The sequence below is a fragment of the Nesoenas mayeri genome, assembly GCF_963082525.1.
Source record: "Nesoenas mayeri genome assembly, chromosome: 5".
Taxonomy (NCBI): domain Eukaryota; kingdom Metazoa; phylum Chordata; class Aves; order Columbiformes; family Columbidae; genus Nesoenas; species Nesoenas mayeri.
Window position 1 is genome coordinate 36,163,106 of NC_137548.1, and position 14,638 is coordinate 36,177,743.

At 43.5% G+C, this 14,638-nt stretch overlaps 1 protein-coding gene across 1 annotated transcript; it reads left to right on the top strand.

Annotated features, from left to right (window-relative positions):
* Positions 1-4,391: 4,391 nt before the first annotated feature.
* Positions 4,392-13,859, top strand: PLEK2 (pleckstrin 2; the record flags this gene model as incomplete). Its single annotated transcript, XM_080345794.1, has 9 exons — positions 4,392-4,439; positions 6,976-7,140; positions 8,120-8,301; positions 9,029-9,120; positions 9,454-9,641; positions 10,161-10,262; positions 11,354-11,437; positions 12,610-12,688; positions 13,720-13,859. 9 exons carry the CDS (start codon positions 4,392-4,394, stop codon positions 13,845-13,847), a joined length of 1,068 nt encoding a protein of 355 aa, XP_080201920.1. The 3' UTR covers positions 13,848-13,859.
* Positions 13,860-14,638: the final 779 nt, after the last annotated feature.

Here is a 14,638-nt window from a genome sequence, read left to right on the forward strand (position 1 = left end):
ACCCAGACAAAAGAACAGTGTTTAAAAGCTAAAAAAGTTGCCATGTGATCTGTATGCCAAAATAATGCTATAAAGCAAAGCACTGAAAAATGAGCCACCTACTATTAGGGGGTTACAATTACTATCATCTCCAAGAGCTGTTTTGGTCTGTTAATAGGTGAGCATCATTTCTGCCAGCAACTTGGGCAAAAGTTTGCTAAACTTGTTCAAGTAGCTGCAGGAACTTTTCTAATTAGAGCCTCAGTTCATTGGTGTATACAACTCTCTGTCAGTTTTGAGTGCCTGAAAAAAATTACTGAGATGGTGAGGACAGTAACAAAGCAACTGAAGATAAATGCATTTCAGTCACTTGTTACCCTGGCAGCTAAAATCAGGCTCTCTTGTTGCCTGAGCAGATTTTAACCAAGAAGCTTAAATAAAAGGTTCAAGGCAATTTAGTGGGTATTTGTTGTGTAGCTGGAAGGAGCAGGTCTAAGAGGGCTGCGCTGGTGCGTGTAAGGGAGCACCGCATCTGCAAAGCCCGCGCTGGGCCTCAGCTGTGCTGCATCAGTTGCTGTGACTTACGGATCTTCAGAAGTTGTTGAGGTGATACCATCTATCTCAACTGGTCTCTTCTGTATGTGTGGAACTGCATTTGCTTGCCAAGTGCTTAAAATAAGGGCCGCAGGTTTTGTGTGTATGGCTTTGTCCAGTTGCCAAAGCGAGGAAGCATGTTCTGGCTGTTCATTAGCAACTGTGCTGTTTACTCGGTTGTAATTACAAGGCCGAAATCTCCACTTGCACTCATGCAGTGAACTGAAGAGAAAGGAACAGGTATACCTGTAGACAGGACTTGGCGTCATGGGTTAATTGTAAGAATCTCAGTTTGACTTTCATATCCTGAATTAATTTTGTAAGATTGGCAGCTTGGAAGCAGTTTTTTGTGTAACATCTAATAAGGATTCATTAATACAAAAAACCTCAGAGGTGCTGGCTCAGGTCAGGCACACACAGTCCTGTGACACACAGCCCAGTGTCCTCTTTCTTATAAGCGGAAATCGTGGCTGCTACAGAAGGGGTGTCCTCCTCTCTTGGGGCTGTTGTAGTTTGTTTTTTAAGTACAGTGACAATTGCTTGCTGTTTTCTCTCTGATTCTGGCCCTCGGTGTTTTTTTAGATGCAGCGGAACTGACATGTTGTTCTTCATAGCGGAATCTACACTTTGATGTTTAATTTCCGATAGTTTTTTGTTCCAGATTACAGGCAATTAAACATTGATTTCCAAACACTGCCACCTTTCTACATAAAAATGCTCTTATGTCAATACTTTTAAACACTTGTCATCTTTCACTTTTATCTAGAAATATTTAATCCTTTTTTATTTTGATGTGGTTTGGTTTTGTCTCCTTTCATCCCTAATCCACCAAAGGAGCTAAATATTTAATGGTGTCCTACACTAGAGGGCAAAGTTCTAGCATCTTAAGAAGAGGCTGCTTTGGAAAAGCCGGGTGTATGTGACACTGTCCCCATGACGGTACACAATGGGTATTGCAGAACATGCAACGGAGGTTGTCCAGGTGCTCTTAATCAGCTGTCTGTGGCTTTGTGAGGGACTGACCTGGAGGTGTCAGCAAAGTGTGTCCTGTCGGCCAGCTGAAACAGCACAGTCTGCTCAGAGCCTGACTCCTGCCCTTCCCTTCAACCTTGAGTAGCATCTCGTGGTGCTGGTGCCTGCAGCTGCAGCTCCAGGCAGCCAAATGCAACTTCTACAGCATATAAAGTATTTGGGGGACACTTTGAATGGAAAAAAAAATGTCAAGCGCTCAACTGTGCTTTTTTCTTAAAATACACTGACGTGTGGAAGGCACTCTAAGAAGGATCTGAGGAAACACACAGTCTTCCCTTCAGTGAGCTTCGAGCCCCACAGACTTGATACAGAGTTCCCGAGGTTTTTATGGATCAAAGCATGTCCTTTTCCACCCGCTGACTTCAGTGCCAGAACTTGCCTTCCCAGCACATATGTGAGTACAGCAACCCAGGTCTCCTGGCTCATTTTACACTATATGACCATGAAAGATCTGTATTTACTCAGCCTCAGGGAGCAATGTAGGTAGGGGCAGTTTGTTAGCCTTGAGTAATTACAGAATGTGACAGGGGGAAAGAGGTATGTATGTCATAAATATGCAAAGTATTGAAGAAATACTTTGAAGTATTGAAGGAATTGAAGGCTGTAGATTATAAAAAGTAGTTGATACAAATCCTGTTGTTTAATGACCAGCTACAGCATTTGCTTCACCATTCACTGGCAGTTTAACATAAAATTCTTTGTTGCTAATGGTAATTTTGTCAAGACCCGTCTGCAGGGTTGTGGGTGGTCTGCATGTTGGAGAAAAAGAGCTCATTCAGATGAGGGCTGGTTATGGTGCAATTCTGAGATCACTGAGCAAGAGCCCCCTGCAAGCTTCTACCTGCCCTCACTAGCATGAAATTATCTCACCCACCCTGTTATAAATTGCCTGCAGTAACAAGCTGAACAAGGTGAAGTCAAACCTCAAATACCGAACGGTGGAACACTGTGTTCATGGAGCTGGATATATAAAGAGTGCATCTCCGGGAAAGGCACAAAGCAGTCTCTTGTGTACCTACACTCGAGTTTTCTTTTTTCTCAAGTTTAATTCTGATGTACAGAATACTGTGAGCTGACATTTATTTGCCTTTTTCTGCTGAATGAATCATTTTTTTTCCCCAAGATTCTGCTTCTGAGTACAACTTCTATTTATATTTATGTATCAACACAGAGATTCTTTTTTAAACTAAAAGACATACTTGAAGTTAATTTCTCATTTATTTTATGGCTACAATAATATTTTTTAAATTACAAAAATTTCCATTGACATACCACATACCTACAGCAAGAATTACTCCTCTAGGTGTTCTGTTAAACTTACTGTACTTCTTCAGGTGGCCTGAAGAACAAACATAACTGGGATATGACTTCTGCAGGCAGTTGCCTTGTGGCTGCCTGCCTTTCCCAAAGTGGCAACAGGAGTACACCAGGAGCTACACAGGTAATTTCCATACGGGCCGGCTGCTTTTGGAATCTCAGCCAGCATGCTTTCTCTATCTACAGCAATCGATATTTATAACTTCAAGGAGTGTTCAGTCACGCACTGTATTTCTTGTGATCTCTGTGGGACTGTTCTCTAGGTTGTCTCCAGTACATTGTCAGGTTTGAATTCTTCCTTGTCTTGCTCTTTCTTGCTAAAAGTTATAAAAGATAGTATAAAGATAAAGAAATTGTTTGTTCCTTTCCCTTGGTACAGGAAAGTGTGACCAGTAATCTGACTCTGTGTGCAAAGACTGAGAGATACCTGAGTCACTTTGTCTTATTGAACTCCGGACTCTTTTTACAATACAAGTGCTTTTGTTTATTCATTATACTCTACATCGTGTTTCTTATCACAGCCCCTAGCCCTGCCCTTGTATATCACCTTTATTTTGGTACAAGTCAGGGAATGCTCACAGTACAGCAACGAATATTGCTTCTGAACAGCAGCACTCTCTGAAATACTAAAACTAGTTTATTTCATCAGGACAAGATTTGATAAATATATCAAACATATTTATTTAAGCCAAAGTCTTAAAAAATGTAATAAACATCTAAGCTCATATTCAGACACAAAAAGGCACTCTATTTCAGAGGAGCTTGGGAGTTACAGGAAGTCGCAGCACATTGTTCTTTGATCAGACTGCTTCACTGAAAGCCCAAATAGTTTCTTACATTGGGATTTGGGATATTAAGTTGAGAATCTTGGTTTATACGCCCAGAGGTCACTGAAAGTAGAAGAGGCTTTTAGGTGCTTTGGGGCTACTTTGGTAAAAATTTCTGTCAAAAGAAATTATTTCAAGGTTTGTAAAAGTTTCCTTGTAAACTTAATGGTCTATGTGTTCCCTTTAGCATGTTCTGATCTGTGCAAGATGTGTTTATTAGATGAGAAATTTTAAGCAGCAGAGTTGATTAGTCTGAAGTTTTTGAGGGATGTGATCTTATAATTCTGCTTCTCCCTCCCATGCAATACCTGATTTGTCATTATGTGGCTGCTTGTATTGGCCAGCTCACTTGGTGGAGGTTTTTTTCTATTCTGTGAAATTCTCCCGAGATCCTTTTTAGGCTTCCTTTTGTTTTACTTCCCGGAGGGCAGGTAACGTATCAGAGCCAGCTCAATGTTTACGCAATGTCTCACAGGTAGGAAGAGAGGGAGAAAAAAACAGGGAAGGGAGAGTGCGTCACATTGGAGGAGGAGGGCAGCGAAGAAAAATGAGTTTTCTTAAACAAATTGTGTGCAGAAGGACAGGCTGCCAGGGCTTGGGCGCTTCTCGGCAGGGGCTCGACTCTCTTCCCTGCTGGCCGTGATGCAGGAGGCAGCGGGAGTCCTGAAGGAGGGCTTCCTCGTCAAACGGGTAAGTGCTCCGGCTCCCCTTCATGCGGTTCTGCCCAAACGTGGAAGCAGCCCCTGAGTGGGGATGGGATCGAGCCAGGGTCTATGGCAAGGCAGCCCCTTGGGTGCTGGGTGTGAGGGGCTCCTGCCAGCCCTGGGCACAAGAGCTCCTCCAGATCTGTGCAGATGTCTGCCAGGGGAGCTGCATGTGTTCACTACCCTGCCTTCAGTTTCCTCATGGCAGTGTTTACCCAGTGGAAAGTGAATTAGCTATCAGGATTACTCAGGTATCAGAAAGCCAGTATGTCTGCACCTAGGGCATACCTCTGCATAAAAAAAATACCTGGCAAATGGCTACACAGCAGCAGTGGAAGTGGCCATGGGAGGATGGAGAGAGGGGAGATGTTTTGACTGTCTCTGAAGATACTTTGTGCCTTCTTTAGCAGCCCAACTGAGCAGGGTTTCCCATTTCATAGGAGAGGATGGAGAACAGACTATCCTTTTTGAAGGGGATCAGAGCAATGCAAATGTAGAAATGAGTTTGAAATAAGTTATTTCTTCCACACCCCTCAAGCTGCACTATAAGAAAATTTTAGCCAAAATGTGGAGAAAAGAGCTGAAAGATGGTGTCACAGATGTCAGCCTTTCCAACACTTCTCCCTGTAGGACCAAGTGTGTCATAGCTGGGACACAAGAGGGCAACTTAGCAAGGGGCATAAGCTGCTTTTAGTACAAAGACCCTGTCTCAATTACATATATGGTCCTTGATTGCACACCAAAAATGTGATTCAAAGGTTTGTTCAAAGCTTTGCCACGCCTTGGGAAGTGACTTTCTATAGTACGTGGCAGTGCCTCTTGTGCTGACATGAAGGTAATCCTGGGCAGGAGCTCTCCTGGCAGCTGCTGGCCATGTGGAGCTGTTCTTTATGCAGAGAAGGGCTGCACAGCCCAAGCTGTTCCTCGTCCTCCCTTCTGCAGCCAGGGCAGAGCAGCCCCAGCTCCTGCTCTCCTTGCTGGGTGTATAAGATAGGAAGCCAAGGCACCAAGCATGAGAGGGGAATAGGTTATCGGCAGCACACTGTGCTGTGAGCGCCCAAAGTCTGTACAGCATCACCGAGATACGCAGCTTGATAGGAAGGAGGCCACAAAGAAGACAACTAAAGGAAACTGAGGGAGAACAGAACAAAGGATCCAGAGAAAATTATGAAGGGATGAGACCAGATGAAAAAAAACAAAACAGACCTTTCTTAAGAAGATAGCAGAAGCAAGGAGATGATCTAAATGTATTAAAAATGACTGAATTATGTATTTTAATGTATTATGAATATACTATAAATGTGTGGAAGTCAGGTAAAGATAAAGAAAAAAAAGGTAAAGCAACCTCTTGAAAAAGAGGACATTTCCAAGATGGAAAGGAAAGAGCCATAGCAAAGAACACGATCTCAGGAAAAATAGCCAAGGGACTTTACAACAGGTAAAAGAAATATTAAAGAAGGCAAAGGGGGGGAAGAACACACCCAAGTTAGATAAATTGCATTTAGTATAAACTGCTCTGGATTTTAAAGACTCATTACTGCACCTTTCCTTGGAAACTGCTGGTTTTCCCCTTAACTCATAGAAAATTAATGAGCTTTGATTCCTGCCACAACTGGACCCTGCATGTTCCTTTCGCCAGCTGCACCCGCCCTCTCCCAGGTGTCAGAGCCTTCCCCTCCCCGCGCGTTGCCCGCGGGCTGTAACGCTGCACGGCCCGTCGCACCGCCAGTCAGCGCACCGCCAGTGAGCTCCCCGCAGCGCAGCCGGACACGGCTCCTCAGACCGGCCCCAGCCCGCCGGGCCAGCCCTGCCTGGGGCTGCTCCCTCTGCGGCCGGGCCAGGCAGAGCCGGTGGCCGTTCACAGAGCGGGAAGAAGAGGTGTCTGTGTTCTGGTATGACCCGGGAGGCGTTCAACAGCAGCCTGCCTTCCTTCTCTTGCCGTTAAGAAGCATATTTCCTTTACAGGAAATGGGAGCACAGGGAATGCGCAGGACAGAAATAAACAGCTCGTTAGCAGTAAGAGGTGATATAAGGAAAAGCCAAGGCACGCAGCAAAGTGCTCTCAAAACCACTTGGCACCTACAGCCACGTCAAAATGACAAAGAACAAAATCATTCAAACACCACCTGGGGTCACTGGAGAGAAGTTTGTCTCCAAGAGGCCCCACGTATTTTGGATTTAGCCCTGTTCCTGACTAGTGCTGTCAGCAGGCAGGTGTGCACCTAAATGACAGCTCTTGGAGATAATTCATGTGAGCTTTCGTAAGAAAAAATTATTGCCAGCAAAGAAGTTGTCCTTGCTGAAGGAAGAGCAAAACACCTTTCTACTGCTCCATGATTTTATAATGAGGGAGCTGTGCTATTTTGTTACTAAAAATTTGTGTTTCATGGAGAACAGAACTCCTGATCGCTTCTTGTGTTTCTTTTCATACAGTTTCCTATCGGTTTTTAGTATTTTCACCAAAAAAAAGTAATTCCTCAATGCTTGTGAAGTCAGCTCTGTGGATTTTTTTTCCTCTCTAGGGACATATTGTTCGTAACTGGAAAGTGAGATGGTTCGTTCTGCTTCAGGATAAACTGCTGTATTACAAAATTGAAGGAGGCAAGAAGGAGCCTTCTCCAAAGGGCAGGATCCTTTTGGATGGCTGCACTATTACTTGTCCATGCCTGGAATATGAGAACAGACCGGTATGATTGGAAAAATGTATCCCTCTTCAATGACACTCACCTTCTAACTTCTTCCTAGTCTTTCCCTCTTCTCCTGACTTCTTTGATTACAGTAACCACATCACTGGGGTGTTTCCAGAATTGGGTCCACCCAAAAGCAAGCTGCTGTTACCAACATAACCAGGACAAGCAATTAACTCCTTCAGTGTGTGTTTGCTGTTCCCTATGCCCAAATCTGGGTGACAGCCATCAACAAAAGAAAAATGTCCCACACACAGTGGGAAGAATAAACGTAAATGCATCAGCCCAATAGTGCATGGAGAGAGGATGTAGACAACTCAATAAAATTTGAGGAGGATGGGAAAAAAGTGAAACTTATCCTCTATGGTAGTTGCCTTAGACTCTGGCTGTATCCATGGATGCTCCTGGGCAGCCAGGTCAGACTCACTTTTCCTTCTCCAGTGGGACATTCCTGCTGTGGAAAGTTTCCAGAAGGAGGGCTCTGGAAGGGAAAGTGCCTCTTGTGCTCCTGCGCTCACGCGTGGGCAGTGGCAATGCAGCCTTCCTCCGAGTGGGGCCAGGAGGGAAATGACTCTGGAAGCTGGTGACTGTTTCAGAACTTCTAATGGCAGAAAGAGCCTGGTGAGAGTTTGTAGTTATTGAGTAAACTAGAGATCTGGGTGTGAAAAGCTCCATAGTCAGCAGCATACTCCTATGTAATCCAGGGTCTGGGTGGTCTGCTCCCTTTTAAGTACCACAAGCTCCATGCATGCAAACTATGCTTGGAACTGAAAACCCCAGGGATCTGAGGCAGGGGCAGGAAGCAAGAAAACCTAGAGTTGTGCCCACCATTCTTCTGGCCAAGAATTGTTCTGTAGTGCTCAGGTGGGATGCTATATCAGACTCATTTGTGTCACTTGGGCCAGTGTTAAAAGAAGAAAAATGCAAGTGAAGGACAATAACTAAATGATGTTATTGCTTTGCACTTCTTTCTCCACAGCTACTCATCAAACTAAGGACAAAAACCAATACAGACTATTTCCTGGAATGTTGCTCCAGGGAGGAGCGAGACTCTTGGGCTTTGGACATCACTGGAGCTATTCATGCTGGTCACCCAGTACAGGTACAAGAGCTTCACAGAATGAAGAACTCTTTCAAACTGCTAGAGAATATCAGCCTCCAGTAAGTGTAACCGCTTTCTCCGTCTGCAATTCCTGCAGTTTGCAAAGCGCACAAGCTGATGGATGGGGAGGGTCAAGGGAAGCTCCTCTCTGCACAGATCCACTCACTGCCTTGTGGCCAGGAGCCTCTAAATTGTCTGCTCTGCCCTAGGTTTGCACATACATTTACGAGGGTACAGGAATTCACTTTTTTCTGATGATGTTTTTTTGGGAGTATGTGGGTTCTACACAGCCACTTCGCTGCTGGCTTGAAGACCTTCTTAGTCAGCTGCTAAGGTTCTCACAGGGAAGATGTAATGTCAGGGAAAGACTAAGCGATGACATTGTTTGTGCCAGGTTGATGAGCTTTCAAAGCTGGTAGCTGGAATCCAGGCTAGTATTTTTAGGGTGCATCATGTTAAACAAGAGGAAACAGAGAACTGATTAAGAAATAGAAAAATTACATTAATTTTATATTTGTTGAGAAGTTAAATGGAGGCTGACTATAGCTCAGTTTGAAGTGCTTTAAATTGAAAGATACTATGTGAGGCATCTTGTTTAATGCTGCTATTGGGAGAATAAAGTTTTCCTATAACAGTACTTAGGACAAAACTTCTGGGGGAGTATCTAGGCTGTTTCCCATCTTTATATGGGTAGTAATGAGGACATTCCAGGCACTGAAAGAAGTGTGCATCTACTTTTGCCTATCTTTCTATTCTACTAACGTTGTCCTGTGCTCTCATTTACAGCCACATAGTGGAGAGAATGTGTGACAGCAGTACTGGAATTAAGCTGACCCGCAACTTGGAGCAAGGCAACAGATACAAAGAGACCTTCACAGGTACCCCTACTTCAGACAAAAAGCTTCCTCACATCTGACAAGCGACATTGCAGAGACAAGGAAACCACTGTACTGTCTTCATGATGGTATCAGTTGTGGCCCAGTGGAAAGTACTGGTGCAGCCAAGCTCTTTGACACCTTTCTCTCTTGCTCTTTGCATATATGGAAGCACATGGTGGACCTCACACTTTTGGTCAACCTTGCACTTCATTGACAGTCTTTGTGGTGGTGCCAAAATGCTTCATCAAATGAAGACCTGTGTGGCAGAAGACCATCTGTCTCACCTTGGAAGAGCATGTTGCCTTGGTGTGAGAGCTGCCTTTCTCCCTACAGGTTCTGCCCTGGTGGACTGGCTCATCTCCAACAGCTTTGCTGTGTCACGATTTGAGGCCATCACTTTGGCATCCATGCTATTGGAGGAGAACTTCGTCAAGCCCGTGGGAGCCCGCAGCACTGAGGCCACACGCTACAGTGATCTCTCTGAGCAGTTTCTCGATGACTCCACTGCACTGTACATGTTTGTAAGTGATGCAGCTGCCAGAAGAGGCACCTCCTCTGCCCCTTGTCACACGCTGGATTTGGGGCAGTGGTAAAGGGGACATGCACAGTGTGCAACCAAAGGCAAAATATGCAGGATATGAAAGCAAACACAGAAGGAACAGGTCTAGTCTTTCAGCAATACTAACATTTGCACTTTTGCTGGGACAAATAGCTACATGGACATGGAGGGATCTACAAATCACATAATTAGACATTAAAATGAGTGTTTGCCTCAAATACGGTGCTGTGCCTGCATGTAACAGAGGCCGTGCTGTAGTTACACTAAAACTCCAGGCCACAGTGTATGTGTAGGCTTAACAGCTGTAATTTGTTGCTTGTAAATCTTGGACTTACAAGGTTGAGGAGTAGGGCTATGGAGTAGAATTTACTGGGGAAATATGAACTAAAAACAGCTCAAGGAAAATAAAATGCAGAAATTTGTACTTAAATGTGTGTTTAGATTAAAAAGAAAGGTGGAACCATCTTTTCCCTGTTTGCAGGCTGAGAGCAGTAAGAAAAATATCAGTTCCAAGGAAGAGCTACAATTTAACATCTCTGAATTAAGTGGCACAATTGTGAAGCAAGGATTCTTAGTGAAACAGGTAAATACAGCCTTTGAACCTTCACTGGGAAACAAAAAAATGACAGCTCTTATGGCTTCCTAGAGAATAAATGTGATTTATATGAGTGTGGCTGGAGAGTTGTGGCCAGCAGAGCTAACTTGCCTGTCAGTACTACTATCAGAGATGGTGTGGTGAAGACTATCTAATTATAAAGAAGTAAGCTATGGAATTTGCTGCTCAGGCAGGACTAATTGGATATTCTGTATATATTCAGTGTATACTGATAGGTATAAAAAAGTATTAAAAGCAGAAGCCGTCTCCCCGGCAGCTCCACATCCCACCTGAGGTGGTGTATTCACTCCCATGCAGATCCACTGTTCCTCTGGTTTAATCTATCCCATCTGGTTTGTGTGGGCAGCTATGACGTTCTGCTGGCCACAGACACATATTAAAGCTAAACAGACTGACTTTTGCATGAAGTGGATGTTTACCTGTGGACAGTCACACATGTACACTCTGGTGGTGGTGAGACCTGTTTTCTTCAGGCACAATTTCTTGTTGTCAGTAAGTGCTTTATGGGATCCCACCTCAGTCTGTGAGATTTAGTTTCTGACCCTTGCTATGTCCAAGTCGAGGATCAGTCTCGCTGTTTCAAAGCATAACAGCCACCTGCAGAGGGAACCCTGCCTGCACCACATGGCCACATCTCTGCTCTGGTTTGCAGTGCTGTGCTTCCCTGTCAGCAGTGGAGAGGGCTCTGGCGAAAGAGTGAAGAGCTGCAAAGAACCTGAAATAATCCCCTCAGAGCACGCAAGCATGGTTTTTTAATCCAAGACCTGTATTTAATCTGAAATTAAGAGCAAGAATCAGGGGTACAATCAATTGCTTCCGTCACTCTGCTGTCTTGGTTCTCAGCGCAACAAAGGCAGAGAGGAGAGAATTATTATTGTATTAAGAAGGATGTTAAGCAGAAAATCCTGGGAGTTACTAAGATGTCAGAAAATATTTTTCTCTGTTGGCTCCAAAACCTCCTTTTTCAGTTCCTGTTTAGGTCTCCCCTACAGCCTGCAGGAAACTGGCCATTTCAGATGGTATTTTCTGGTGGTAACTTGAATTCTTCTGTTCTACAGGGGCACAAGAGGAAAAACTGGAAGGTGAGGAGATTTGTTTTGAGAGCTGATCCTGCTTTTTTGCACTACTATGACCCCACTAAGGTATGTGAGTGTAGATTTAAGACCCCCAGAAATCCTCTTAGAACATTTTAATGAAAATATAGTTATACTCTAAATGTTTCTTTCACCCAAATCTCCATCTGGGTTCCTCTGTCCATTTTCTGGGGAATAGAGCCTCTCTGGCCTTACCCTGGGAGGCTGTCCTTTTGGGATTTTCTATCCCTGCATCTTTCTGTCTTTTCCTCAGTGAGGTTCCTTTTCCTCAGCCAAGGGGCAGCAGTCTTCTTGGATTATTTGGTTTGGGGTTTTTTGTTTTGGTTTTGGTTTGGTTTGGTTTCTTGCTGTACCCACACAGTCTGAGACCATGCTCCTGCAGGGATTCTTCCTGGGCTGTGATCTTTCTGGGCTGATGTCCCACCGCTTTAGGGTCCTACTACTACTACTGGGATTTTTTACATTCTTATTCCAGCATTGAATAGGGTCTCCTTGATGCCAAAGTATTTACAAGAATTTTAGCTATTTAGTTTCAAACTTGCTCAGGGAACAGTGTAATTCATCTTCATGGATATAATAATCAATGTGAGCAACCCAGAAGGGCACGTTGATCCATCAGCCCCTCATGCATGGAGTACCACAAAGCCCAACAGGTTGCTGAAAGAACATGTATAGAAATGTTTTGTGTGACGTTTAAAGGAGACATGAGCAACACAATGGTGAAAAAAGCTTATGTAGCTCATTCATTTTTTGTTACCTGTTTTTTTTGTGGTTTTTGGGATTTTTTTTGCACTGCAACTCATCTTTGCAATGCTATAAACTCAAACTGCAGAACCTAAAGATCAGACAAGAGAGCAAGCCTACTAGTGAAAACAGGCATTTTTTTCCCTGTGCAGTCTCAATGAAAAGCAGCAAGCTAAAAACTTGCAGAAATATATATATATATTTTAATACAGCTTGTTGTTGATAATATGATACATAAGTTTGAAATGTGGTTGTTAGCCTATCCTTGTGCTACATCAGAGAAACATCTGAGACTGAAACAATATAGTAATGCATTTTATTACATGTCCTAACTGACTTCTCTTGTGACATGGATGTTTTATATCTGGAAAGACTGACATCACATCTCCACTTTCATAAAAATAGTTGATGTGCTCTGGGAAATTATTCTAATGATGATATTTTCCAGATAAGCCTCATTTCCTTTTTTTTCCCAGGAAGAAAACAGGCCAGTAGGTGGATTTTCTCTCCGTGGCTGTCTTGTCTCAGCTCTGGAGGACAATGGTGTCCCAGCAGGTAAGCACAAGCCTCCTAACTTTCACACATACATACTTATGCTATAGCAACACAGTCTTTGTGTGTGTGTTTTTGCGTATGGCTGTCTGCATGCACAAGCGGGCTGGCCTTTCCTCTCCCCTTACAAGTAAGGGAAGAGACACATCATAAAAAATCCCCATATTGCTGGGTTGTCCACAGCAGAGGGGATTTCTTAAGTGTTATTTCCACTTATCTTGGGTGTTCCCCTTTTTATGGGCTTTCCTCGGTCAGATGACTGCTGAGACAGTCCTAAGACACTGATTAATATTACAAAGTTAAAAAACAAAGAGGAAACACCTTCTTTTTGGATGTCGTTTAACTCAAAGTCTTGAGATATCTCCTGATGTCATCCCTTTTTGGTGTGTCCTCTTTACTTACGCTATTACCTTTTCCTTTTTGATCTCCTAGAACCCGAGTGTAGGGGAAACACAAAGCCAGCAATACAAAAAACAGTTCTGCTAGTGAATGTGCCAAGTTTAGGCATCTGTCTAGAACCTCAGCCTCACAGATGAGTGTTTCTGCTGTTAAAGCAATTTGTTTTATGACAGCAACCACAATGTGTGAATGTCTAATAGGGAGCATCTTTCTAGAGACGAAAGATGAAAAAGATATGGTCAGGGGTGTGGGGCACAGTAAGCAACAGAGCTCCTTGCTAACAGGAACTCAAAGATGGGCAGGAGCAAATCTAATCTACTGCACAAACTGGTAGGGAGTTCATACCTTCATTGCATAACTCAAGCAAGATTTGCCATCTAAACAGCGGCTATTTTATATAAGATACATAGTACACAGTAGTTCATACACTCTATGTGAGGGGTCTCTGTACTATGTCTATATTTTGCAGAAGGGAACTCAAAGACACAAGAGCTTTAAATGTCTTATCCATAATGAAACTGAAAGGTCTGATGTCCTAATTCACTAAATGAAAATTCTTCCCTATGAAGCTTCATATTGCCACAAAGCATTTCTCTGTGCACCTTCCTGATCTGTCATTTTTTTTTTCTCTGCAGGAGTGAAGGGCAACGTGCAAGGCAACCTCTTCAAAATCATCACCAAAAATGACATTCATTATTATATCCAGGCCAGCTCCAAGGCAGAGCGAGCACAGTGGATTGAGGCAATCAAACCACTGACATGAGCAAGCTGGACTACATGACAAATGACAAGTCACACTTCTGACCAAGTTTCTTGATCTTATTGTCTGAGAGTGCTGTTTTTCCCTTAGATAGTCTATTTTTGTTATTCATATCACCATAGCACCTAGCAATTCCTGGCAGACCAGCATCGGAGGCAGGTAGATCCAGAATAATTCCCCACCAAGAACTTACCATCTAACCAGGAGTCAGAAGACAACAGGTGGATACAGACAAACGGGGCTTTACAAAGAAACAATGAGATATATTCCAAGATGGAAGAAAATAATTATTTTGTAAAAGTATTCAGTCTATATCTGGCAGATCCAGGTTGTGCTTTATCCTAAAGCAGAAATGTCTTGCTCCTTTCCCCTTTTTATTAAGGGGCTCGTAAACTTCATTAGTTAAGACTGACTGAATCAAAGACGTGAAAGGTCTTGGTGTCTAAGGCTGCCTTTCTTGGTATTCCACAGGAGTCTTGTGCCAGGCCACAATCCAGCTGCCAGGATAACCACTGCTGTGAAACAAACCAGGGGTCTGTCTGTCCATCCATCTGCTCTACCCTTTGGTTCTCTGTTAGGCTGGAAAACACCAAAGGATCCTCCTCGCCAGTATATAGAATATTCTTGTGCTTGTAATGGCTCATAGCAGTACAGGATGCCAAGTATCACATCAGACCAGTGGCAGTTATTCCAGACAATTGCTGGCACTGAATGCATTGGAAAAAATCTCTCAGCCATAAAAGCAAGACTTTTCCTCCTGATTATCACTGTAAGTCCATTTATGTGGAGCACCA